The sequence below is a fragment of the Simochromis diagramma genome, unplaced genomic scaffold (genome assembly GCF_900408965.1).
Source record: "Simochromis diagramma unplaced genomic scaffold, fSimDia1.1 OVJJ01000761.1, whole genome shotgun sequence".
Lineage (NCBI taxonomy): Eukaryota > Metazoa > Chordata > Actinopteri > Cichliformes > Cichlidae > Simochromis > Simochromis diagramma.
This window is the reverse complement of record NW_024387069.1, coordinates 400,372-427,493: the sequence shown is the minus strand read 5'-3', so window position 1 is coordinate 427,493 and position 27,122 is coordinate 400,372. Positions and strand designations below refer to the sequence as shown.

Here is a 27,122-nt window from a genome sequence, read left to right as displayed (position 1 = left end):
ACATCATGAGGCAATCATTAAATTCCAGTCTTAAGAAATGTACCTCATAATAAGACCAGAATCCAGCTTCACGGGTGTATGGACCAGCTGATGCTGGGCCGCTAGCTGGAGCACCAACACCAGTGTTTGATGATGTCAGACGGAAGGTACGACCATAAGATGCAAATCCCATCCTCAGCTTCTCCAGTGGGGTGCCATTGTCTCTCCAATATTTCATGGCATAGTCCTATAGAAGTTAAAAAAATGTGAAGTTTGTGTTCATAAGAAGTTACCTGTTAAAGTTTCAGTTATCTCTTAAATGAATCTTATTTCAGTTTTAACTGTTTACTTACAATGTTGAAATAGATAAGGTCACCAGCGTCAAATGATCCACGGTACAAAGGGCTGTTGTGTCCAGTGAATTGCTCCCAAGTTCCATGGAAGTCGTAGGTCATTATATTGATGAAATCTAATTCTCTGCAATAAGGAAATAAACATAAACAGTGATTTGCATGCTTACATTGCACAACTGTCAGATTTCTAAAAGTAGTAGATGAAGTAAGATGGTTTATAAAGCAGGACCCTCACTTGGCTATCTCAGCGATCTCATATCCAGCATCAATGGTTCCTTTTCCAGCAGCAACAGCAGCAGTTAGCATGAGCTGGGGATTGCCGGTAGCTTGGGCTTCAGCTGCAAAGGCAGCAACAAGTTCCTATAAAAGTGCACCACATAACAGTGTAAGAATGGAGTCCATGGGGTGGCTGTAGTTTAGGAGGTATAGCAGATCATCTACTGATTGGAAGGTTAGTGGAATCAGTCCATTTAGCATTTACCATTCAAGTATGATACAAACGAAACAACATCAATGAGATGTAGATTTAAAAAAATGGAGATCTATACCCACCCTGCAGAGCAGAGTAAACCTCTGTTTGTCCTCAGGAGGACTTCCACGGGATCCAGGGTACTCCCAGTCCAAATCCAGACCGTCAAATCCATGAGTCCTCAGAAATCTGATAGTAGACTGGATGAACTTCTGACGATTAGCTGCAGTAGAAACCATGATGGAGAACCTGCAAAAAAACAAAAAAACACAAAAACCAAGTTAACATTTGATCTTTATAGTAAAATCTGCTTAATGCTTTATGTCTTTAACAGGAGAATTGTGATTAATGTTTGCTGTGTTTAATAATGGAAACTTCTTTTTGATTTTGATTCAGACTGATGGTTTACACACAATATTTGGTTAGCTACGTACCATTGTCCTAATGTGAAATAATTTTCTTTCTTTAAAGTATTTCTTACTGTGTTGACCCAAAGTTCCATCCACCAACGGCCAAAAGAGTCTTCAGGTGGGGATTCCTGGAAACAGCAGAAAACTTGTAATATCATTAAAGAAACTGTAATATCTTAGTGGAAAACTCTGAAAGACATGATACGCTCAAGAGGTATTGTGTTTTGCTTTACCTCTGACCTATAGGATAATATCCACTTACTTGGTCTTCAGATCATTGAAAGACTTGTAGAGGACGTCGTCATTCCACTCGTAGGTAACCAGCTCATTGTTGTAGTTGATGATGGAGAATGCATAGATGAGGGTGGTGCATAGGAAAGGGTCCACATTTTGTGGCAGGAACTTTCCATCTCCAGGCCTGTACTGGGACCAGTTGGTGAAGTAGCACTCCATCCTGCTGGCAGATCCTGTGGTGGTAAGTAATATTAATAAAGCACAGGTCCCAGTAGTGATACACAAGTAGTGATCAAAATGTCAGTTGTTTACCAAAGTAAACCCAACTTACCCAGCTGGCTTATCACCAGGCACAAACCTATGGAAATTTTAATATAAGAGTAAGCAAAATAAAAACTTGCATGATATACTTATATTACATAGATCCAGTAAATTCTTAAAATACCTGCTAGAATTGTGAGCCTGGCCATCTCAGATTCACTTCTTAAGAGTTCACTTAATAAAAATGAAGTTGGTTCTACAAATCAGGCAACACTGTAAGACGTATAAAAGTATATATAAATAAATAATCACAATTAAGAGAGAATAATTTCGAGAGACTGTTCCCCTTGTTTACTCACCTTGAGACCAGACGAAATACCCAAAAAAGCTGCAGTGAAGGTGGGTCTTTTATACACCTGATTGTATTATGAAAACCAGGAAGGTATAGCACTCTTTCGTAAATCCAAGTCATAAATGGTTTCTTTATTAGGATGTGCTTTGATAAGAGAGTGCTCAGTCTTAGCCATAAGTAGACAATAATTTACTCTATGTGGTATTCTTTTTATGTATATGACCCTGGTGTACCTTAGGTCACTAGATATATCACATTATCATCAGTATTCAGTTAAACCAATCTTAAGACACAATAATCTCCTGATATAACCTTGTTTTGGATACAGAACATATTGTTATGCTGTCATGGTAACCTTACCTGGGGAAATATAGGTATGCAATTTTATTTTTTGATTATTTTTGATTAAAAAAAAAAAAGAAAATAACGAAACTGATTGTAAAACAATAATACACATTGAAATGCACAAAATGAAAATGTAAACTTTAATATTTCAAGATTAAAGTCAATCTTCAAAGTACAGTGAAGTGTTTATATAAAATTCTGCACATTTCAAGTTTATTCTGACAATACAAGAAAGAAAATCCTTTCTTACTGATTAATGATCTACTGATCTACATTATACTATATTTGCACACTTTGCATCTTGCACATCTTCATCCTGTCTTGTCTACAATATCCTGACCATAACTTGAACCTGGTATTCAATACCTACTGTACAATCATCTCACTTTACTGTAATTACACATGACCACTTCGTATTGTCTCTGTCCTGTCTTTGTTTATTGTACAGAGATGTAGTAAGTAATAGTACCTTTTTAGCTCTTAATTTTACCCAAATTTAGCAATTTATTATTTATTTGTAATTCCTAGTTTTATATCTCTCTGAGATTAATTTTTTTATATTCTTATAAATGCACCATGGGGGGCTTGGGGCGAAATGGCATTTCGGTACGCTGTATACTGTGTATATTATTATACAATAAAGACCTTGAATCTTGAATAATGCCTGGAACTAATGATGAAGGTTTGAATTTCTCAAAATCTGTTTGTTTTTCCTTTAAATGGTCTGTTTTTGAGTTTCAGGTTGTTATTTAAACTAGATGTTGTCAGGATCTGATGGCGCCCTGACCGGTGGACCTGCCAGTGTGTATATTTGTGTGCGTGTGTATGTGTCTTCCCCTCCGGCTCCGCTGTCATGTGATATATGTGACATATAGATAACAAGGAAGACCTGAACAACAGCAAAAGATGTATTTGTTTTCCATGATAACTAATTTCTTTAAAAAGGGAAAATAAATCAATTAATTCAGGAATCTAACTAAATATCTAACTAAATATCTAACCAAAGTATACTTATCTCTAAGTATGCTTTGGTTAGAAAGGTGGCAATAATCAAAAGAGAAGCTCGTAAACTGAGCTGTATTATGACATATGACATTTATTTCTTTATATCATATTATGGCATTTATATCTTTTGTTGAAGACTAGCCATGACCTTTGATCATCAACCATAAAGCAAAGCAGCAACAAAGTAATTCCTTCATATATATATACACACACACGAGTGCGTGCGTGTGTGTGTGTGTGTTTGTGTGTGTGGATAGGTGCATAGGTATAACATAATATGCCTACATAATAAGTAAATAAGTAAATTACAAACAAGTCTTTTTTTTTTTTTAAATGGCTCTCACCTATGGCAGTTCTTACAATCCATTCAAATAAATTTGATTCACTTCAATTCAATTTTACTTATATAGAGTCAGAATAATAATACTTATAATAATAATACATATGGTTAATGCTCCAAGAAAATAAGATAGTAACTAATTAAACTAAATAAAATAGTACAATATATTGTAAAGTTACAAAATATAGAATAGCTTTAATTATAAATATCCCAGTAGAGAGAGATATTAGGCCCCTTATGTCAAACAGAGTGATTTGTGGCCCCAATAAAAATGATTTGTAACCCTAGGAAGTAATAAAGGAAGTAATAAAGGAAGTAACAAAAATATGATATTCATAAAAATATGATATTCATCAAAAAGTATGATATTCGTCCAAAATATGCTAGTTCATAGCTCATTGCTTTTTTTCCCTCCAAAAAAGAACTAATTGATTATTTTTTTTAAAAAAAAGGTTTTTATATCTAATAGCATTATTTTATTTTTAAGCCATTAAAAAAAGTTTTTTATTTTTATGCTTAAAAACGCCATCTGGCGGTGCTGTGTATCTGCGCGCGCTCGGGCGCGCGCCTGTGTCTGGGACCGTGCTTGTGTGTTTAAAAATGTGTTAAACCAGAGTAAAAGTGCTTAGTTAAACTTGTGCTTTGTAACGTTCAGTATGGCCAGACATACAGGTTGCATGCCTCGGGGGAAAACTTTATTTCAATTTATTTGCATTTGTTTAATCCGAACAAAGAGATTTAGAATCAAACTCAGAATCGCAAAAAACTCTCGTGATCCCCGAAAAACTACCCCAAGCATAAGCGCACCGCTGCGGCACACCTGCACCAGGGTAAACCTCCGCCTGTCCCACTCCTGCTTTACAGGTGAAAATAGAGCAACAGGACCGCTGAGTCTTTGACTTTATTTATTTTCTGCTGTGTTTTACTTGCATCGATTTGAAAGACTGAGTGTAAACACACAAAATATTTTATTTTATGTGCTGGAATGTGCAGAAAATAGGTTTAAATATTAAACAAATTTCTTCCAGTCAGAGAATGTTGCATATAATTAAATTTTTGCTTGATGCATAAAGTTAAAAGATTAAAACTAATAAAACAAGTTTTAAAAAGAGACTTTTCCATTTGATTACATTTTGTATGATGGATTATGTAGAAAAAGTAGAATTGGGCTGAAAGATCTATCGCTTTATCACCTCTTCAGGTTGTAAATCGTGTTTTTAAAAAGTAACTAAGTAACTAAGTAATTAATTACTTTTGAAAATAAGTAATGAGTAAAGTAACTGGATTACTTTTTAGGGGAAGTAATCAGTAATTAGCTACTGATTACTTTTTTCAAGTAACTTGACCAACACTGATTATGGCCCATCTCACCCTGGTAGTTTTTGCGGTGTGCAAAAATTGATTAAAAGCGTACAGGATGAGACTGGTACAAAGATTAACGCGCAAACAGCTCAGCCGTTCCTGTCAGAGCAGGATGCTTACACCTTACACCGAGCTGCACGCCTGCGCTTTCCGAGAAACCGTGTGTTTGTCCCCAGACCTCTTAATCAATACCAAGCAGACCTTTGTGATATGAAAGCATTATCCGAGCATAACGATGGCTATCAATATTTGCTTACAGTTATAGATATTTTCTCTAAAAAAGCTTATGCAAGAGTTTTGAAAAACAAAACAGGCGTTTAAGTCACTAAGGCTTTTGAGGCTGTCTTAAAAGATAGCCAAATCCCTCAAAAGCTACAAACAGATAGTGGTAAGGAATTTTTTAATTCCAGTTTTCAATCTTTAATGAAAAAGCGTGGTATAAATCATTTTGCTACAGGGAGTGATCTAAAAGCCTCAGTCTGTGAAAGGTTTAGTAGAACTAAGTAAAGGAAGTAAAATGTATAGATATTTCACAAATACACGTACTGTAGATATGTCGATGTGTTACAAGATTTATTACACAGCTATAACACTAGTTATCATCGGTCCATAAAAATGGCCCCGACTCAAGTAAATTCTGATAACACAGCGTTAGTATTTCAAAACCTATATGGCACTTCTTCTTCTTCTTGCTGTAGAAAAAAGCCCATGAAATTTAAAAAGGGAGGTCACGTGAGGCTGTCTAAAGTTAGAGGTGTGTTTGATAAGTGGTATGAGCAAACATTCACCGGTGAGATATTTACTATTGACCAATGCATACCTAGAGACCTTCCTGTTTATAAAATCAAAGATTATGATGGGGAAGAAATTATCGGTAGTTTTTACGAGCATGAGCTGCAGAAAATCGCTCTTGTCAAGGATAAGCTCTATCACATAGACAAAATTCTCCCAAAGCGTAAACAGAGGGGACAGGTTTATTTCCTGGTCAAATGGAGGAACTGGCCTGATTTTGAATGGAGGAAAAAGGGTGATGCTGAGCAGAGGCCTGATGACATGGTTAAAACGAAAATACGCACCGGCTTTTATGGGGACACGTTGAGAGCAGAGATTGAAGCCTGCCTCAGGTGTATCGACTCTGATATTTATCTAAAATATCACCCGATTGTTAAAAAGTTTGAATTCACAGCTGGGGGCATATATCAACTCAGGTTTTTCCCGCCTCTCGCATATATGCTAGGTGTCCCAGCAGGTGTCTGGCAGCGATTCGAGCACAAATTTGCCCCATATCCTGCAGATATAAAGGCAGGGTGTTATCATCTATTCAATTCAATTCAATTCAATTTTATTTATATAGCGCCAAATCACAACATAAGTCGCCTCAAGGCGCTTCATAGATACAGAGAAAAAAAACCCAACAATCATATGACCCCCTATGAGCAAGCACTTTGGCAACAGTGGGAAGGAAAAACTCCCTTTTAACAGGAAGAAACCTCCGGCAGAACCAGGCTCAGGGAGGGGCGGCCATCTGCTGCGACCGGTTGGGGTGAGAGAAGGAAGACAGGATAAAAGACATGCTGTGGAAGAGAGACAGAGGTTAATAACAGATATGATTCAATGCAGAGAGGTCTGTTAACACATAGTGAGTGAGAAAGGTGACTGGAAAGGAAAAACTCAATGCATCATCGGAATCCCCCGGCAGCCTACGTCTATTGCAGCATAACTAAGGGAGGATTCAGGGTCACCTGGTCCAGCCCTAACTATATGCTTTAGCAAAAAGGAAAGTTTGAAGCCTAATCTTGAAAGTAGAGATAGTGTCTGTCTCCTGAATCCAAACTGGAAGCTGGTTCCACAGAAGAGGGGCCTGAAAACTGAAGGCTCTGCCTCCCATTCTACTTTTAAATACTCTAGGAACAACAAGTAGGCCTGCAGAGCGAGAGCGAAGTGCTCTAATAGGGTGATATGGTACTACAAGGTCATTGAGATAAGATGGGGCCTGATTATTTAAGACCTTGTATGTGAGGAGCAGGATTTTGAATTCAATTCTGGATATTCTAATTCTATTCTGTTATTCTGATATAGCTGTGTTACAGCTCGTGGGTGATAGCTACTCCCCGCTACTACGTACGGAGATATCATCACCCTGTGTTTTAACAAACCAGACTATATTTCTGTGGCTCGCAAACACATAGAAAATATCCATATTGAAATCAAAACCGATCAGAACGAGCCTGTAAACTTTACCTACGGTAAAATGATAGTCAAGCTACATTTCCGGCTTGTCAAGAATCTGACATATCTCATAACAAAATGGATAATAATAGATTTATACGGTATTACGAAACCCAGGCTGGTAACGGCCTGCCCGGCTTTTCATGTGCGCCTGTAATTTACGGACGAGGAATAGCATCTGTTTTCTCAAAATTGTTTAGATTTGTAACCCCGTTCATAAAGCGGGGTGTGAGCATCGCAAAACCTCACTTGAAAGCGGCTGTCAAAGGCTTTGCTTCAGATGTTGTCACCTCCTCACTCTCAAATTTGACTCGTTCGAACACACCAGATCAGCAAGAGGGCTCGGGGCTGAGCACAATTTCACGTAGACCCTTAAAACGGCCTCCGGGTCGGAGGCTGACAGAGTTTAAAAAGCAGAGGAAAACGGTCAAAAAGAGAGACAGAGTGGGAAAACCGTCAGACGGACAGGACACAAGTCTAAAGCTGATATATTCTAAAAAACAACAACTAAGAAACAGACAGCAATGTCTTCACTTCACGAGAGATCAAGCGAATGCACCTTATAAAAACACCTTGTGTGTACAAGAGATATTGAATTGAGGATGAGGAAAATGATTTGACCTGATTACGGTAATTTAGAGGGCACGGTATTGCTAAAGAATTCATTGGCATGAAGTTTGTTAAATAGGTTTTTAGGCACGCACTTGCAAGCGTGCTGCGGCTGAAAGGATCTACTCCTGTCTCTTCAATAAATCCGTTTCTGAACAATGTGCAACCCCGAGCTAGAATTTCAACATCGTTTTCACAGTATAAAAGGGCCTCTTTCATGAAATTGAAGGTGCCGGAGCTGACTGAATCATACCATTCGTAAAATTCCTGCCTGCCTTGGGTCGTCATCCGTTCCAGACTATAAGCGGAGGGGGGAGGGTAAGGGCCTGAATAAGTTAGGTTTTGTTTCGAACTGAAACAATGGGGGAAAAGCCTTTAATGCTGTCTGAAAAACCCATTGCTTTGGGTATAGCTGACAGTGGCAGTGTTGCCAACTCCTCAGTAAGGAAAATTGCTATTGGCTGTCCTAAAAGTCGCTAGAAGTCGCTAAATGACGTCATCACCTAATTTGCATAATTGGTCATGCTAATCTAATTGTAACCTATGTTGTTGGAGAGAGAAATAACATCGTGGAAGAGACATAAAGTGAGTAAAAAACATCCTAAATGCATTTAGAGTTTATTTAGAACTACAAATTAAATTTCTTTTAGCAATTATTGTTTTTTTAATGTTGCAATTCCAACCCTGCTCCTTTACCCGGGCCTGGACCGGCAAGTGACCCGAAATAGGCACTCTGGTGGAGTTACTTTGTGTGTGTGTGTTTATAAGTAGTTTTAAACCTTGTGATCCACAAAACAGCATAAGAGTAAAAGAGTAAAAGAACTGACAGCGTTACAGCACCCGCTGCTTGTTGAGAGTAAAAGCGATACGCGCTTTCACGTCTTTTTTTAGCGACTTTTTTTTTAGAAAAAAAGTCGCTAAGGGGTCTGAAAACTCGCTAAATATAGCGACAAAGTAGCTAAGTTGGCAACACTGGACAGTGGCATAGGGAGAAAGCAGGAGGAGTCAATATAGCGCTGATTAAAGTCTGGGTCTGTAAAGCTGCATGATCAAGTTTGGTTTTAAACCTTGCTTAACCATAACCCTGAGAATAATGTACGCGTCAAACCCCTTAGCATTATGAGCGACAAAGATAGAGCCCTTAAAGAGAGGGCGTCTAAAATGTGCGAGGAACTTTTCAGCACAATCCTCACCCTGACAGCTCCAAGAGCGATAGAAGCGAGCTGGTTTCGTCTGCGTTTTTGCCTTGTGCTCCTGTTCCTCCTTATGAGATGCCCTTAGAATTTGAGGGTAAGATAGAAAATAGTTAATCATGTTAAATACAAAAGGGATAGTTTTTATAAAATAAGAAAAAAGTGAGAACCTAGAGAGACTGACCGTGATTGGATCTCAAAAGCCAGCGCCGTGAGTTTCGCCTGCCAGGGGGAGAGGCAGCATTGGCTGGGATGCTTCTCCGGGAGCCAGGGACACGGGGACCCAGCGCTGAGCGCAAATCTTGCCTATCCCTATCGGACAGACGGACATTTTTTTCCCCTATGGTCGCGGGAGAGAACAAGCGCCGGTGGGAATGGAACTGTGGCCGGAAGAAGAAGAAGAAGCCAACCGACCTAGCGTAGAGAGCAGGCCTTGCCTGTCGCGGGTCGAGAGACGGATGTTCTTGTCTGTGGATCGCTGGAGCTCTGGTGGAGAAGAACTCGGTGAGCTTGAAAAAAGAAAGTTGTCCAAATCTGAGATGTCTAAAAAAAAATTTTAAAAAAGTTTTTTCTTGTACAATTAGCTTTTAATAAGGGGAACAAGAATGAAACAAACCTACCAATTCGATCGAGAGAATCAAAAAGAGAAGAGTTGAGCACGCATATTTCAGAGTCTAAAAAAGAAATAGAAAGGAGTATTTAAAAACGGGAAAAAACAGTAAAAATATAAGCATTATATGAACAAGAGTAAGAAAAATGAGGTACTTGATGAGGCCATGATCGCTGCTATAGTATAGTGTACTAAAGCACTTTTAGCTCCGAGTGTTAAACTCGAGTTTATATACATTTTAAAAAGTGTATTCCAATTGTTAAACAAACCCTATTTGCATGGTTCTTGAAGATGAAAAGCTTTTTTTTGACAGAAAATGGTTAAAAGCAAAGGATGATTAACACTTACCGATTGATATGCACATAAGGAAAGAGACGCCAGTTGTTGAAGCGGTCTGGAGACAGGGGTCTTATGCGAACTCACAAACAGTCTGAGCGGCGCTAGCTGTCCATGCTTCCGAAGTCAGACGTCTTGTGGGAGCGCCGTGCCAGTCTTAACCTCAGCGGGGGATCATAAAAATCCAAGCTGCGTGCGATTGGCTAACCGGGGTGCGAGGGGAGCCGCCCCTTTGTTATGTGATTGGCAGCGGGGTGAAGTTAGGCGGAGTTGGTCTCCGGCGCAAATTTCGAACGAGGTAAGCAAGCATTCCGGAGCTGAGCCGCGGAGCAATTAACAAGGAAAAAATTGTGCGCTGGCTGTGGTTCGATGCGAGTAAGAGCGAGGTAGAACTTAGGCTGTGCGCTGAATTTGAGACGGAGCTAGTAAGAGGGATCGTTTTGAAGAAAAAAGACAAAGGATTTTTCAGGATTTTTCCCCTGTTTTTGAATATAAGGTTTTGGGTATAGGAGGGTTCCCTACAAGTTATTCTAGGGGTTTTTGTGCGTTTTTTGGAGAAATATGGAGGTTTTTTCAGGAGTTTTTTCCTGCTTATTTGCCTAAGGGATGGGGTGGGAAACCGCGAGAGATTTTATCGAGTTATTCTAGGGGTTTTTTTTGTTGTGTGTTTTTGGTGAAATACGGAGATTTTTTCAGGAAGTTTTTTATGTTGGGAGCCGCGGTGCGCTTATGCTTGGGGTAGTTTTTCGGGGATCGCGAGAGTTTTTTGCGATTCTGAGTTTGATTCTAAATCTCTTTGTTCGGATTAAACAAATGCAAATAAATTGAAATAAAGTTTTCCCCCGAGGCATGCAACCTGTATGTCTGGCCATATTGAACGTTACAAAAGCACAAGTTTAGCTATGCACTTTTACTCTGGTTTAACACATTTTTAAACACACAAGCACGGACCCGAGACACAAGCACGGTCCCAGACACAGGCGCTGACCCACCACCAGATGCCGTTTTTAAGCATAAAAAGTAAAAAACTTTTTTTAAATGGCTTAAAAATAAAATAATGCTATTAGATATAAAAACGTTTTGATGAATATCATACTTTTTTATGAATATCATATATTTATGAATATCATATTTTTGTTACTTCCTTTATTACTTCCTGGGGTCACAAATCATTTTATTGGGGCCACAAATCACTCTGTTTGACATAAGGGGCCTAATATCTCTCTCCCAGTATATTACGTGAAACTCAATATAGATATAGTTGGAATTGAAGTGCCCCTCCTATCATATTGACTTTATTTTTTCTGTGGAGGATGTACAGATATTAAGTGTATGCAAATATTGGTGTCACGGTACAGGGTCTGAGAACCAGAATGTGTAAACTCTGGTTTAAATTAATATTCTTTGATTTATTTTTATGAATGGTTCTCTTTATTGTTTTCTACTTATGTTATATTTATATTTTCTAGTCTTTAGGTTTCTGTCTCTGCCTTCCCTCTGTTTCGTGTTTCTCCTTTTCTTACTTGTTTCCATGATCCATCTTCCCTCTGTCTCCCCAGTCAGTCATGTCTCCATGTCAAGTCTGCGTCTAAGTGTGTGTCATGTTTCCTGTTTTATTTTGACAGTCTTGCATCCTGTGTTAGTGTGCTCAGATTTCTTTCCTCCCATCTCGTTATGTTTTATCTCTCTCAGCTCTGTGTCCCATGTGTTTCTTTTTTCTTTTTTTTTTCTATTTTCTACCTGTCTCGTCCGGCACTGTAACAATCAGAATTATTGTCTGAAGGCCAAGAAAAATGCCCAACAGATTTACTTCCCCAAGTGCATCATTACAGCTTTTGCCATACTGATCCACTTGATTCTCATAGTTTACTCAATGTTTATTATTTATTTATTTTTTAATTTTTAAGATATTATGATTAAAATGGATCGGGGGAAAGAAAAAAGACAAAGAAAAGTTACATTGGGAAATGGCTCAACAGAAACATCTTGATGCATGCTCAATCATCCAGGTAAGTAAATTTCCAAAAGTTGATTCTGTTCATCTGGGCTTCACTTCACTTGCATCCCAGTCACAGAAGCGTTGGAGGTCGTTCGTAAGAGATTACAGGATGACCCCAACCTCAGCAACAGGACCACTCTCAGCATTGACCAAGTGTGTTTGCTCTTGGAACTGTGTCTAAATTCCACCTACTTCACATACAAGGGTCAGTTCTACAGGCAGAAACATGGGTGTGCCATGGGCTCCCCAGTTTCACCCATTGTGGCCAATTTGTCAATGGAAGAAGTGGAAAAGAGGGCTTTGTTATCCTACCCTGGAACACCACCAAGTCATTGCTTCAGATATGTGGATGACACCTGGCTGAAAATCAAATCTCAGGACGTACCACAGTTCACGGATCACATTAACTCGGTGGACTGACACATCAAATTCACCAGGGAGGATATGAAAAGTGGCAGGTTAGCCTTCTTAGACTGTGAGATTTCCATCAGTAATGGGGGACATCTAAAAGCTGACGTGTACCGTAAACCTACACAAACAGATCAGTATTTAAGGTTTGACTCTCATCATCCATTGGAGCACAAACTGGGCGTCATCAGGACGCTACAACACAGAGCGAACACCATCCCCACAGACACAGCAGCCAGGGAAGCAGAGGAACATCACATCAAGAAGGCCCTGAGTAAATGTGGTTATCCCAGCTGGACTTTTGTCAAAGCTGGAAAGGCTCCTAAAGAAAGCTCCAGCAGATCCAGGAGAGAAGGACAACCGCTGCCTAAAAGCAAACCTGTAGTGATCCCGTACGTGTCAGGAGTATCGGAGCAGCTGAGACGCATTTTTCTAAACACTGTCTCTGTGGCTTTGAAACCCCAAAATACACTGGGTCAAAAACTGGTCCACCCCAAGGATCGGGTCCCCCGACACAAACAGAGTAACATGGTGTACGCCGTTAAGTGCAGGAGGATTGGCAGGATTTATACATCGGGGAAACCAAAACAACCTCTGGTGAAGCGGATGGCACAACACAGAAGAGCCACCTCATCAGGCCAGGTCTCTTGCAGTCTATTCACACCTACAGGCCAGTGGACACTCTTTCAAGGATGAGGATGTAACATCCTGGACAGGGAGGAACGCTGGTTTGAGGGCGGAGTCAAGGAGGCCATTTACGTGAAAAGGGAAAGACCATCTCTGAATCGAGGAGTACATCTGTCACCATCTTACATGCTGTGACTGCAGCCATTCCCCAACTCTCTGTGAATGGGACTCATGGCCATTGATCTTTTTTTTTTTCTTTCTCTCACCCTCTCTCTTGCACTTTTTTCCCACTTCACTCCGCATGCGAGCCTTGTGCTTTGTGCTGGGCAGGGGGGGAGGGGCGGTAGTTACAGTTGCAGTAGCACAGGAACAGAGCGGGAGGGAGAGGCAGAAAGAGCCAGGGACAACAACGTCACATTAGAAAGGTATAGTAATCATCCACAACTATTTTCTTTCTTTCTTTTTTTTAAATTTTATTTTTTAATAAAGAACCTAGAAGAACACAAACAAACCAAAATAAACAAATAATCAAAAATAAACAAACGGGTGTACCATGTAGTGTGTATACACACACACACACACACATATACACACCCATATACTTAGACATACATACACATACCTACATACATATGTATTCGCCTATACCCTCATACATACTGACATATACATATATACACATAACAATTCAGAAATGTGGCATACATAATTACAGAGATTCAAACAAAATCGGGTCTCCTTGACAAAATGTAATGTTGCCATTTAACCCAAATATCACTAAATATGTCATACTGGAGTCTATTAATGAAGGTAATTCTTTCCATTTTATGGGATATAAACAATCTCATACCAGTCATTTAGTGATGGAATTTTCACACTAAGCCATTTCTTGGTAATAGTCTTACAGGCAGCCAGACTCAGAATACCATACAACAGCTTGGACGTTTTATCTACATTCACTGAGTATAAATATCCAAACAAAAGTTCATCCCAATTAAAGGGAAGTTGCATACTAAAAATGATCTGTAACTCAGAATGAATAGATACCCAAAAAGTGTTGATCAGTGGCAGGACCAAAAACAAGTGGAAGTGTTTTAGTCCTTGGGCCCCACAGTTTCTCCAGCAGCTAGAGTGATTAGAATAATGTTTACTTTGTGCAGGAATAATAAAAAACCCACAGAGACTCTTCCAACCAAAACATCTCCATATATTAGAACTAGAAATTCTCCACTGAAAAGCACACTGCTGATACCAAATATCATTTGAAATTGCTGTATTTGTTTCCCTTTTTTTTTTAATGTAGGTAGTATTCCGCTTCTTAACCTCTTGTATACCCTTATACAGTCTAAAAATCACCTTGAGGCCGGAATCTGCCTGGTAAGCCTTGACAAATATACTCAAAACAGGTAGAGAGAAAAGATCTGTTCTCTTAGGTATAAAGTTATGTAGGTGATGCCTAATTTGAAGAAACCTAAAAAAATCCGTTTTGCTTAACTGGTATTGATCTTTTACTGATTGGAAGTCCCTAAGAATTCCCTTATCGTAAAACATACAGTATGCCATTAAGCCTTGTCCTGCCCATTTTTTATATCTTACATTGGGTAAAAAATCAAAATCAAAAGCACACCATCTTAAAATCCTGGCCTCTTCATTCCAATCATTCTTATTAAGAAATTGTAACCAAAGTTTTAAAGGCAAGTTAATCCATTGGTTTCCTTGATTAATTTGTTTTTTAATGAGTGTCACATCCCCTAAGCTTGCCTGAATTGGAAAACCTCTTAAGGCCACTGTTTTCTGTTCTATTTCTTTCCATCTCGCTTGGTAGTCTACATTACACCAACACACTAATATCCTCAATTGTTCCTCCGCGAACACATCGGACTACAAACACGCACATTACCAACTCCGGAAGACGATCAAAGCAGCCAAACGTGAGTACAGGGACAGGGTGGAGCAACAGTTTGACAACCCTCGGAGTATGTGGCAGGGACTAAACACGATCACAGACTTTAGAGGGAAAACCAGCACACCGCAGACCACGGCCTCTCTGTGTGAGGATCTAAACGTATTCTACGCTAGATTCGACACAGCGAACACCATGAGACCGGACAGTGTGTGCACCGCGGATGACGTCAGTGCGCACACTGTGTCTGAGGAGGATGTGCGGAGGTGCTTCAGGAAGGTGAACGCACGCAAAGCTACTGGTCCGGACGGGATTCCCGGCCGCGTCCTCAAGTCATGCGCGGCTCAGCTGGCTGGAGTGTTCACACACATCTTCAACCTTTCCCTCTCTCTGTCTGTAGTCCCAGCCTGCTTCAAAATGGCCACCATCGTCCCTGTACCCAAATCCTCCACCATCTCCTCATTGAACGACTGGCGACCTGTAGCCCTGACCCCCATCGTAAGCAAATGCTTCGAGAAGCTGATCAGGGACTTCATCTGCTCTGCACTACCCGACTCACTGGACCCTCTACAGTTCGCATACCGTCACAACAGGTCCACTGATGATGCCATAGCCCTGACACTACACACTGCCCTGTCACACCTGGAGAAGAGAGACACGTATGTGAGAATGCTGTTTGTAGATTACAGCTCAGCATTCAATACCATCGTTCCCTCGAAGCTGGACAGGAAACTGCAGGATCTAGGACTGAGTAGCTCCCTCTGCAGCTGGATCCTTAGCTTCCTGTCTGACAGACGCCAAGTGGTCAGACTGGGCAGTATCACCTCATCCCCCATCACACTGAACACTGGTGCTCCACAGGGGTGTGTACTGAGCCCTCTCCTATACTCACTCTACACCTACGACTGCACAGCCACTAACAACTCCAACATCATTGTGAAGTTTGCGGACGACACTACAGTGGTGGGTCTTATCACCAACAGTGATGAGACAGCTTACAGGGAGGAGGTCAGCGCCCTGACCCGCTGGTGTCAAGACAACCATCTCACCCTCAACGTCGCAAAGACAAAGGAGTTGATAGTGGACTTCCGGAGGTGCAGAGAAGTACACACCCCCATCACCATCAACGGCGCTGCTGTGGAGAGAGTGAGCAGCTTCCGGTTCCTTGGTGTACATCTGGCTGAGGATCTTACATGGTCAGTACACACAAACAAAACAGTGAAGAAGGCGCAGCAGCGCCTCTTCTTTCTCAGGAGACTGAAAAGATTCGGCTTGAGCCCCCGCATCCTCAGGACCTTCTATCACTGTGCCATTGAGAGCATCCTCACTGGATGCATCACCACCTGGTATGGCAACAGCACCGCCTACAACTGCAAAGCTCTCCAGCGAGTAGTGCGGTGCTCTGAACGGATAATTGGAGGTGAGCTTCCCTCCCTCCAAGACATCTACAGGAAGCGGTGCCTGAGGAAAGCGGGGAGGATCATCAAGGACTCCAGTCACCCCAGCCATAAACTGTTCAGACTACTTCCATCAGGAAGGAGGTTCTGCAGCATCCGGTCCCGTACCAGCAGACTGAGAGACAGCTTTTTCCATCAGGCCATCAGACTGCTGAACACTTCATAGACACCTCAGCTTCACTACTGGAACTTTAACATTATGCACTCCATACTGTACAGTAATGCCACTGTTTTGCACATGTCTCACTCTGTATATTTTATTTTATTTATTTTAAATATTCTACTTATTGTTTACTCTATTTAATTTGTAAAATATGTGTACACACACACACACACACACGTAGAAAAATATTTAGTATACACATCCAGAAATGCATATACTATTATATATTGTACATATATTTATTAGTTTCAGATGTAGCCATTCTTGTATTTTGCTTGTTTACATTATTGTATTTTGCACAACTCTGTTGCTTGTGAAGCTCGCACACAAGAATTTCACTCACATGTGCTGTACCAATGTACCTGCACATGTGATGTGACAATAAAAGTGATTTGATTTGATTTGAATTGAGCTGAAATATAATAATCTTTCAAACATGGGAACCCCAACCCCCCTTTGTCTTTAGCCAACTGGATAGTTTGGTACTTAATCCGTGGTTTTTTCCCCTGCCATATGAATCTAGAGATTATTTTGTCCCATTCCTGAAATTGTTTATCAGTTATTTCAACTGGGAGTGTTTGGAACAAATAAAACATCCTGGGCAAGATATTCATTTTAACTGTATCAATACGTGATTCAAAATTTAAAAATGGTAATAAGTTCCATCTTTTAATATCCTCATTTGTTTTATAACACAAAGGATTACAATTTGCATTATATATCTTAGAGAGATCTTTAGTAATATTTACTCCAAGATACTTCATCTGCTCCGACTCCCAGTTAAAATTGACTTTAGACTTAATTTCCTGATTTGGCTTATAATTAAAAGTTAATATCTGAGTCTTCGATATATTTAGTTTATAACCTGATAGTGAGCTAAAGGTCTCCAGAAGTGATAACAGCTTGGGGAAAGTAATGTTTGGATTTGTCAAGTAAATCAAAATATCATCAGCAAACAAGGAAATCTTATGCTCTCGACCCATGATCTTGACTCCAGTAATATTATTGCTTTGTATAACACTTTGACTCAGGGCCTCTATGAAAAGAGCAAAGAGTGAGGGACTTAAAGGGCAACCCTGACCTGTCCCTCTCTGTAAATTAAAAACATTAGAAAGCGCCCCGTTAACGTGTCCGGGAGCCAGGGACACGGGGACCCAGCGCTGAGCGCAAATCTTGCCTATCCCTATCGGACAGACGGACATTTTTTTCCCCTATGGTCGTGGGAGAGAACAAGCGCCGGTGGGGATGGAACTGTGGCCGGAAGAAGAAGAAGAAGCCAACCGACCTAGCGTAGAGAGCAGGCCTTGCCTGTCGCGGGTCGAGAGACGGATGTTCTTGTCTGTGGATCGCTGGAGCTCTGGTGGAGAAGAACTCGGTGAGCTTGAAAAAAGAAAGTTGTCCAAATCTGAGATGTCTAAAAAAAAATTTTAAAAAAGTTTTTTCTTGTACAATTAGCTTTTAATAAGGGGAACAAGAATGAAACAAACCTACCAATTCGATCGAGAGAATCAAAAAGAGAGGAGTTGAGCACGCATATTTCAGAGTCTAAAAAAGAAATAGAAAGGAGTATTTAAAAACGGGAAAAAACAGTAAAAATATAAGCATTATATGAACAAGAGTAAGAAAAATGAGGTACTTGATGAGGCCATGATCGCTGCTATAGTATAGTGTACTAAAGCACTTTTAGCTCCGAGTGTTAAACTCGAGTTTATATACATTTTAAAAAGTGTATTCCAATTGTTAAACAAACCCTATTTGCATGGTTCTTGAAGATGAAAAGCTTTTTTTTGACAGAAAATGGTTAAAAGCAAAGGATGATTAACACTTACCGATTGATATGCACATAAGGAAAGAGACGCCAGTTGTTGAAGCGGTCTGGAGACAGGGGTCTTATGCGAACTCACAAACAGTCTGAGCGGCGCTAGCTGTCCATGCTTCCGAAGTCAGACGTCTTGTGGGAGCGCCGTGCCAGTCTTAACCTCAGCGGGGGATCATAAAAATCCAAGCTGCGTGCGATTGGCTAACCGGGGTGCGAGGGGAGCCGCCCCTTTGTTATGTGATTGGCAGCGGGGTGAAGTTAGGCGGAGTTGGTCTCCGGCGCAAATTTCGAACGAGGTAAGCAAGCATTCCGGAGCTGAGCCGCGGAGCAATTAACAAGGAAAAAATTGTGCGCTGGCTGTGGTTCGATGCGAGTAAGAGCGAGGTAGAACTTAGGCTGTGCGCTGAATTTGAGACGGAGCTAGTAAGAGGGATCGTTTTGAAGAAAAAAGACAAAGGATTTTTCAGGATTTTTCCCCTGTTTTTGAATATAAGGTTTTGGGTATAGGAGGGTTCCCTACAAGTTATTCTAGGGGTTTTTGTGCGTTTTTTGGAGAAATATGGAGGTTTTTTCAGGAGTTTTTTCCTGCTTATTTGCCTAAGGGATGGGGTGGGAAACCGCGAGAGATTTTATCGAGTTATTCTAGGGGTTTTTTTTGTTGTGTGTTTTTGGTGAAATACGGAGATTTTTTCAGGAAGTTTTTTATGTTGGGAGCCGCGGTGCGCTTATGCTTGGGGTAGTTTTTCGGGGATCGCGAGAGTTTTTTGCGATTCTGAGTTTGATTCTAAATCTCTTTGTTCGGATTAAACAAATGCAAATAAATTGAAAAAAGTTTTCCCCCGAGGCATGCAACCTGTATGTCTGGCCATACTGAACGTTACAAAAGCACAAGTTTAGCTATGCACTTTTACTCTGGTTTAACACATTTTTAAACACACAAGCACGGACCCGAGACACAAGCACGGTCCCAGACACAGGCGCTGACCCACCACCAGATGCCGTTTTTAAGCATAAAAAGTAAAAAACTTTTTTTAATGGCTTAAAAATAAAATAATGCTATTAGATATAAAAACGTTTTGATGAATATCATACTTTTTTATGAATATCATATATTTATGAATATCATATTTTTGTTACTTCCTTTATTACTTCCTGGGGTCACAAATCATTTTATTGGGGCCACAAATCACTCTGTTTGACATAAGGGGCCTAATATCTCTCTCCCAGTATATTACGTGAAACTCAATATAGATATAGTTGGAATTGAAGTGCCCCTCCTATCATATTGACTTTATTTTTTCTGTGGAGGATGTACAGATATTAAGTGTATGCAAATATTGGTGTCACGGTACAGGGTCTGAGAACCAGAATGTGTAAACTCTGGTTTAAATTAATATTCTTTGATTTATTTTTATGAATGGTTCTCTTTATTGTTTTCTACTTATGTTATATTTATATTTTCTAGTCTTTAGGTTTCTGTCTCTGCCTTCCCTCTGTTTCGTGTTTCTCCTTTTCTTACTTGTTTCCATGATCCATCTTCCCTCTGTCTCCCCAGTCAGTCATGTCTCCATGTCAAGTCTGCGTCTAAGTGTGTGTCATGTTTCCTGTTTTATTTTGACAGTCTTGCATCCTGTGTTAGTGTGCTCAGATTTCTTTCCTCCCATCTCGTTATGTTTTATCTCTCTCAGCTCTGTGTCCCATGTGTTTCTTTTTTCTTTTTTTTTTTCTATTTTCTACCTGTCTCGTCCGGCACTGTAACAATCAGAATTATTGTCTGAAGGCCAAGAAAAATGCCCAACAGATTTACTTCCCCAAGTGCATCATTACAGCTTTTGCCATACTGATCCACTTGATTCTCATAGTTTACTCAATGTTTATTATTTATTTATTTTTTAATTTTTAAGATATTATGATTAAAATGGATCGGGGGAAAGAAAAAAGACAAAGAAAAGTTACATTGGGAAATGGCTCAACAGAAACATCTTGATGCATGCTCAATCATCCAGGTAAGTAAATTTCCAAAAGTTGATTCTGTTCATCTGGGCTTCACTTCACTTGCATCCCAGTCACAGAAGCGTTGGAGGTCGTTCGTAAGAGATTACAGGATGACCCCAACCTCAGCAACAGGACCACTCTCAGCATTGACCAAGTGTGTTTGCTCTTGGAACTGTGTCTAAATTCCACCTACTTCACATACAAGGGTCAGTTCTACAGGCAGAAACATGGGTGTGCCATGGGCTCCCCAGTTTCACCCATTGTGGCCAATTTGTCAATGGAAGAAGTGGAAAAGAGGGCTTTGTTATCCTACCCTGGAACACCACCAAGTCATTGCTTCAGATATGTGGATGACACCTGGCTGAAAATCAAATCTCAGGACGTACCACAGTTCACGGATCACATTAACTCGGTGGACTGACACATCAAATTCACCAGGGAGGATATGAAAAGTGGCAGGTTAGCCTTCTTAGACTGTGAGATTTCCATCAGTAATGGGGGACATCTAAAAGCTGACGTGTACCGTAAACCTACACAAACAGATCAGTATTTAAGGTTTGACTCTCATCATCCATTGGAGCACAAACTGGGCGTCATCAGGACGCTACAACACAGAGCGAACACCATCCCCACAGACACAGCAGCCAGGGAAGCAGAGGAACATCACATCAAGAAGGCCCTGAGTAAATGTGGTTATCCCAGCTGGACTTTTGTCAAAGCTGGAAAGGCTCCTAAAGAAAGCTCCAGCAGATCCAGGAGAGAAGGACAACCGCTGCCTAAAAGCAAACCTGTAGTGATCCCGTACGTGTCAGGAGTATCGGAGCAGCTGAGACGCATTTTTCTAAACACTGTCTCTGTGGCTTTGAAACCCCAAAATACACTGGGTCAAAAACTGGTCCACCCCAAGGATCGGGTCCCCCGACACAAACAGAGTAACATGGTGTACGCCGTTAAGTGCAGGAGGATTGGCAGGATTTATACATCGGGGAAACCAAACAACCTCTGGTGAAGCGGATGGCACAACACTGAAGAGCCACCTCATCAGGCCAGGTCTCTGCAGTCTATTCACACCTACAGGCCAGTGGACACTCTTTCAAGGATGAGGATGTAACATCCTGGACAGGGAGGAACGCTGGTTTGAGGGCGGAGTCAAGGAGGCCATTTACGTGAAAAGGGAAAGACCATCTCTGAATCGAGGAGTACATCTGTCACCATCTTACATGCTGTGACTGCAGCCATTCCCCAACTCTCTGTGAATGGGACTCATGGCCATTGATCTTTTTTTTTTCTTTCTCTCACCCTCTCTCTTGCACTTTTTTCCCACTTCACTCCGCATGCGAGCCTTGTGCTTTGTGCTGGGCAGGGGGGGAGGGGCGGTAGTTACAGTTGCAGTAGCACAGGAACAGAGCGGGAGGGAGAGGCAGAAAGAGCCAGGGACAACAACGTCACATTAGAAAGGTATAGTAATCATCCACAACTATTTTCTTTCTTTCTTTTTTTTAAATTTTATTTTTTAATAAAGAACCTAGAAGAACACAAACAAACCAAAATAAACAAATAATCAAAAATAAACAAACGGGTGTACCATGTAGTGTGTATACACACACACACACACACACATATACACACCCATATACTTAGACATACATACACATACCTACATACATATGTATTCGCCTATACCCTCATACATACTGACATATACATATATACACATAACAATTCAGAAATGTGGCATACATAATTACAGAGATTCAAACAAAATCGGGTCTCCTTGACAAAATGTAATGTTGCCATTTAACCCAAATATCACTAAATATGTCATACTGGAGTCTATTAATGAAGGTAATTCTTTCCATTTTATGGGATATAAACAATCTCATACCAGTCATTTAGTGATGGAATTTTCACACTAAGCCATTTCTTGGTAATAGTCTTACAGGCAGCCAGACTCAGAATACCATACAACAGCTTGGACGTTTTATCTACATTCACTGAGTATAAATATCCAAACAAAAGTTCATCCCAATTAAAGGGAAGTTGCATACTAAAAATGATCTGTAACTCAGAATGAATAGATACCCAAAAAGTGTTGATCAGTGGCAGGACCAAAACAAGTGGAAGTGTTTTATTCCTTGGGCCCCACAGTTTCTCCAGCAGCTAGAGTGATTAGAATAATGTTTACTTTGTGCAGGAATAATAAAAAACCCACAGAGACTCTTCCAACCAAAACATCTCCATATATTAGAACTAGAAATTCTCCACTGAAAAGCACACTGCTGATACCAAATATCATTTGAAATTGCTGTATTTGTTTCCCTTTCCCATTTTTTTTTAATGTAGGTAGTATTCCGCTTCTTAACCTCTTGTATACCCTTATACAGTCTAAAAATCACCTTGAGGCCGGAATCTGCCTGGTAAGCCTTGACAAATATACTCAAAACAGGTAGAGAGAAAAGATCTGTTCTCTTAGGTATAAAGTTATGTAGGTGATGCCTAATTTGAAGAAACCTAAAAAAATCCGTTTTGCTTAACTGGTATTGATCTTTTACTGATTGGAAGTCCCTAAGAATTCCCTTATCGTAAAACATACAGTATGCCATTAAGCCTTGTCCTGCCCATTTTTTATATCTTACATTGGGTAAAAAATCAAAATCAAAAGCGCACCATCTTAAAATCCTGGCCTCTTCATTCCAATCATTCTTATTAAGAAATTGTAACCAAAGTTTTAAAGGCAAGTTAATCCATTGGTTTCCTTGATTAATTTGTTTTTTAATGAGTGTCACATCCCCTAAGCTTGCCTGAATTGGAAAACCTCTTAAGGCCACTGTTTCTGTTTCTATTTCTTTCCATCTCGCTTGGTAGTCTACATTACACCAACACACTAATATCCTCAATTGTTCCTCCGCGAACACATCGGACTACAAACACGCACATTACCAACTCCGGAAGACGATCAAAGCAGCCAAACGTGAGTACAGGGACAGGGTGGAGCAACAGTTTGACAACCCTCGGAGTATGTGGCAGGGACTAAACACGATCACAGACTTTAGAGGGAAAACCAGCACACCGCAGACCACGGCCTCTCTGTGTGAGGATCTAAACGTATTCTACGCTAGATTCGACACAGCGAACACCATGAGACCGGACAGTGTGCGCACCGCGGATGACGTCAGTGCGCACACTGTGTCTGAGGAGGATGTGCGGAGGTGCTTCAGGAAGGTGAACGCACGCAAAGCTACTGGTCCGGACGGGATTCCCGGCCGCGTCCTCAAGTCATGCGCGGCTCAGCTGGCTGGAGTGTTCACACACATCTTCAACCTTTCCCTCTCTCTGTCTGTAGTCCCAGCCTGCTTCAAAATGGCCACCATCGTCCCTGTACCCAAATCCTCCACCATCTCCTCATTGAACGACTGGCGACCTGTAGCCCTGACCCCCATCGTAAGCAAATGCTTCGAGAAGCTGATCAGGGACTTCATCTGCTCTGCACTACCCGACTCACTGGACCCTCTACAGTTCGCATACCGTCACAACAGGTCCACTGATGATGCCATAGCCCTGACACTACACACTGCCCTGTCACACCTGGAGAAGAGAGACACGTATGTGAGAATGCTGTTTGTAGATTACAGCTCAGCATTCAATACCATCGTTCCCTCGAAGCTGGACAGGAAACTGCAGGATCTAGGACTGAGTAGCTCCCTCTGCAGCTGGATCCTTAGCTTCCTGTCTGACAGACGCCAAGTGGTCAGACTGGGCAGTATCACCTCATCCCCCATCACACTGAACACTGGTGCTCCACAGGGGTGTGTACTGAGCCCTCTCCTATACTCACTCTACACCTACGACTGCACAGCCACTAACAACTCCAACATCATTGTGAAGTTTGCGGACGACACTACAGTGGTGGGTCTTATCACCAACAGTGATGAGACAGCTTACAGGGAGGAGGTCAGCGCCCTGACCCGCTGGTGTCAAGACAACCATCTCACCCTCAACGTCGCAAAGACAAAGGAGTTGATAGTGGACTTCCGGAGGTGCAGAGAAGTACACACCCCCATCACCATCAACGGCGCTGCTGTGGAGAGAGTGAGCAGCTTCCGGTTCCTTGGTGTACATCTGGCTGAGGATCTTACATGGTCAGTACACACAAACAAAACAGTGAAGAAGGCGCAGCAGCGCCTCTTCTTTCTCAGGAGACTGAAAAGATTCGGCTTGAGCCCCCGCATCCTCAGGACCTTCTATCACTGTGCCATTGAGAGCATCCTCACTGGATGCATCACCACCTGGTATGGCAACAGCACCGCCTACAACTGCAAAGCTCTCCAGCGAGTAGTGCGGTGCTCTGAACGGATAATTGGAGGTGAGCTTCCCTCCCTCCAAGACATCTACAGGAAGCGGTGCCTGAGGAAAGCGGGGAGGATCATCAAGGACTCCAGTCACCCCAGCCATAAACTGTTCAGACTACTTCCATCAGGAAGGAGGTTCTGCAGCATCCGGTCCCGTACCAGCAGACTGAGAGACAGCTTTTTCCATCAGGCCATCAGACTGCTGAACACTTCATAGACACCTCAGCTTCACTACTGGAACTTTAACATTATGCACTCCATACTGTACAGTAATGCCACTGTTTTGCACATGTCTCACTCTGTATATTTTATTTTATTTATTTTAAATATTCTACTTATTGTTTACTCTATTTAATTTGTAAAATATGTGTACACACACACACACACACACGTAGAAAAATATTTAGTATACACATCCAGAAATGCATATACTATTATATATTGTACATATATTTATTAGTTTCAGATGTAGCCATTCTTGTATTTTGCTTGTTTACATTATTGTATTTTGCACAACTCTGTTGCTTGTGAAGCTCGCACACAAGAATTTCACTCACATGTGCTGTACCAATGTACCTGCACATGTGATGTGACAATAAAAGTGATTTGATTTGATTTGAATTGAGCTGAAATATAATAATCTTTCAAACATGGGAACCCCAACCCCCCTTTGTCTTTAGCCAACTGGATAGTTTGGTACTTAATCCGTGGTTTTTTCCCCTGCCATATGAATCTAGAGATTATTTTGTCCCATTCCTGAAATTGTTTATCAGTTATTTCAACTGGGAGTGTTTGGAACAAATAAAACATCCTGGGCAAGATATTCATTTTAACTGTATCAATACGTGATTCAAAATTTAAAAATGGTAATAAGTTCCATCTTTTAATATCCTCATTTGTTTTATAACACAAAGGATTACAATTTGCATTATATATCTTAGAGAGATCTTTAGTAATATTTACTCCAAGATACTTCATCTGCTCCGACTCCCAGTTAAAATTGACTTTAGACTTAATTTCCTGATTTGGCTTATAATTAAAAGTTAATATCTGAGTCTTCGATATATTTAGTTTATAACCTGATAGTGAGCTAAAGGTCTCCAGAAGTGATAACAGCTTGGGGAAAGTAATGTTTGGATTTGTCAAGTAAATCAAAATATCATCAGCAAACAAGGAAATCTTATGCTCTCGACCCATGATCTTGACTCCAGTAATATTATTGCTTTGTATAACACTTTGACTCAGGGCCTCTATGAAAAGAGCAAAGAGTGAGGGACTTAAAGGGCAACCCTGACCTGTCCCTCTCTGTAAATTAAAAACATTAGAAAGCGCCCCGTTAACTTTAATTCTTGCCCTTGGTGATTTATATAGTGCTTGAATAATCCTGATAAACGATTGATGAAATCCAAACTTGCCCATGACTTTATATAGAAATTCCCAATTAACCCGATCAAAGGCCTTTTCAGCATCTAAGCTCATAAGGACCATCTGAGTTTTATTTTTACCAACATAATCAATAACATGTAATGTTCGGCGAACATCATCTTGCGTTTGTCTCTGCTTAATTAAACCAGTCTGATCCAAGCTAATTATCTGAACAAGAATATTTTCAATTCTTTTGGCAAGGATGTATGTGAATATCTTATAGTCCTGGTCAAGAACACTAATAGGGCGGTAATTTCCACAATCAAGCCTGTCCTTTCCTTCTTTAGCTATTAAGGAAATAGAAGCCTCATTCCAAGATGGGGGAATTACTCCCGTCTTTAAAATATAATTGAATGATGTTCTCATCAAGGGAATCAATAACTCTTTCATTTCCTTATACCAATCTGATGGGAATCCATCCGGGCCTGGGGATTTATTAGGTTTTAATTTTGAAATAGCTTTTTTAATTTTAATTTCAGATATGTCCTTGATTATGGTTATATTCTGGTTTTCATTCAGCTTTGGTAAGCAAAGTGAGTCCAAGAAAGATATCATACCTTTAACATTCACTCTAGGTTGTGTGTATAGTTCTTTGTAAAATTTTAGAAAAGCGAAGTGAATGTCTTCCAATTTATACACAATGTTATTTGTTTGAGGATCCTTTATTTTATGTATTATATTTTCTGATTGTTGTTTTTTTAATTCATAGGCCAGTAATTTTGCAGATTTGCCTCCTACCTCATAGTATTTTTGTTGTAAAAAAGCCATATTTTTTTGTATTTCACTTGAAAAAATTTCATCAATTTCATTTTTCTTCTTTTGTATTTCTAATTTCAAATTTATATCTGCGCTTATTTTATGGGCATCTTCAAGATATTGTAGTTGTGCCT

At 40.5% G+C, this 27,122-nt stretch overlaps 1 protein-coding gene across 1 annotated transcript in view; it reads right to left on the bottom strand.

Moving 5' to 3' along the window:
- Nucleotides 1–27,122, bottom strand: part of LOC120742166 (acidic mammalian chitinase-like) — a 30,554-nt gene that overhangs the window by 1,021 nt on the left and 2,411 nt on the right. Inside the window, exons 2-8 of the mRNA XM_040045296.1 lie at nucleotides 1,777–1,803; nucleotides 1,474–1,678; nucleotides 1,283–1,339; nucleotides 885–1,050; nucleotides 568–692; nucleotides 333–456; nucleotides 44–226 (exon numbers count right to left, since the gene is read on the bottom strand). Of these exons, the coding sequence (XP_039901230.1) occupies nucleotides 44–226; nucleotides 333–456; nucleotides 568–692; nucleotides 885–1,050; nucleotides 1,283–1,339; nucleotides 1,474–1,678; nucleotides 1,777–1,803 (887 nt within the window). The remainder of the gene's footprint in view (nucleotides 1–43; nucleotides 227–332; nucleotides 457–567; nucleotides 693–884; nucleotides 1,051–1,282; nucleotides 1,340–1,473; nucleotides 1,679–1,776; nucleotides 1,804–27,122) is intronic.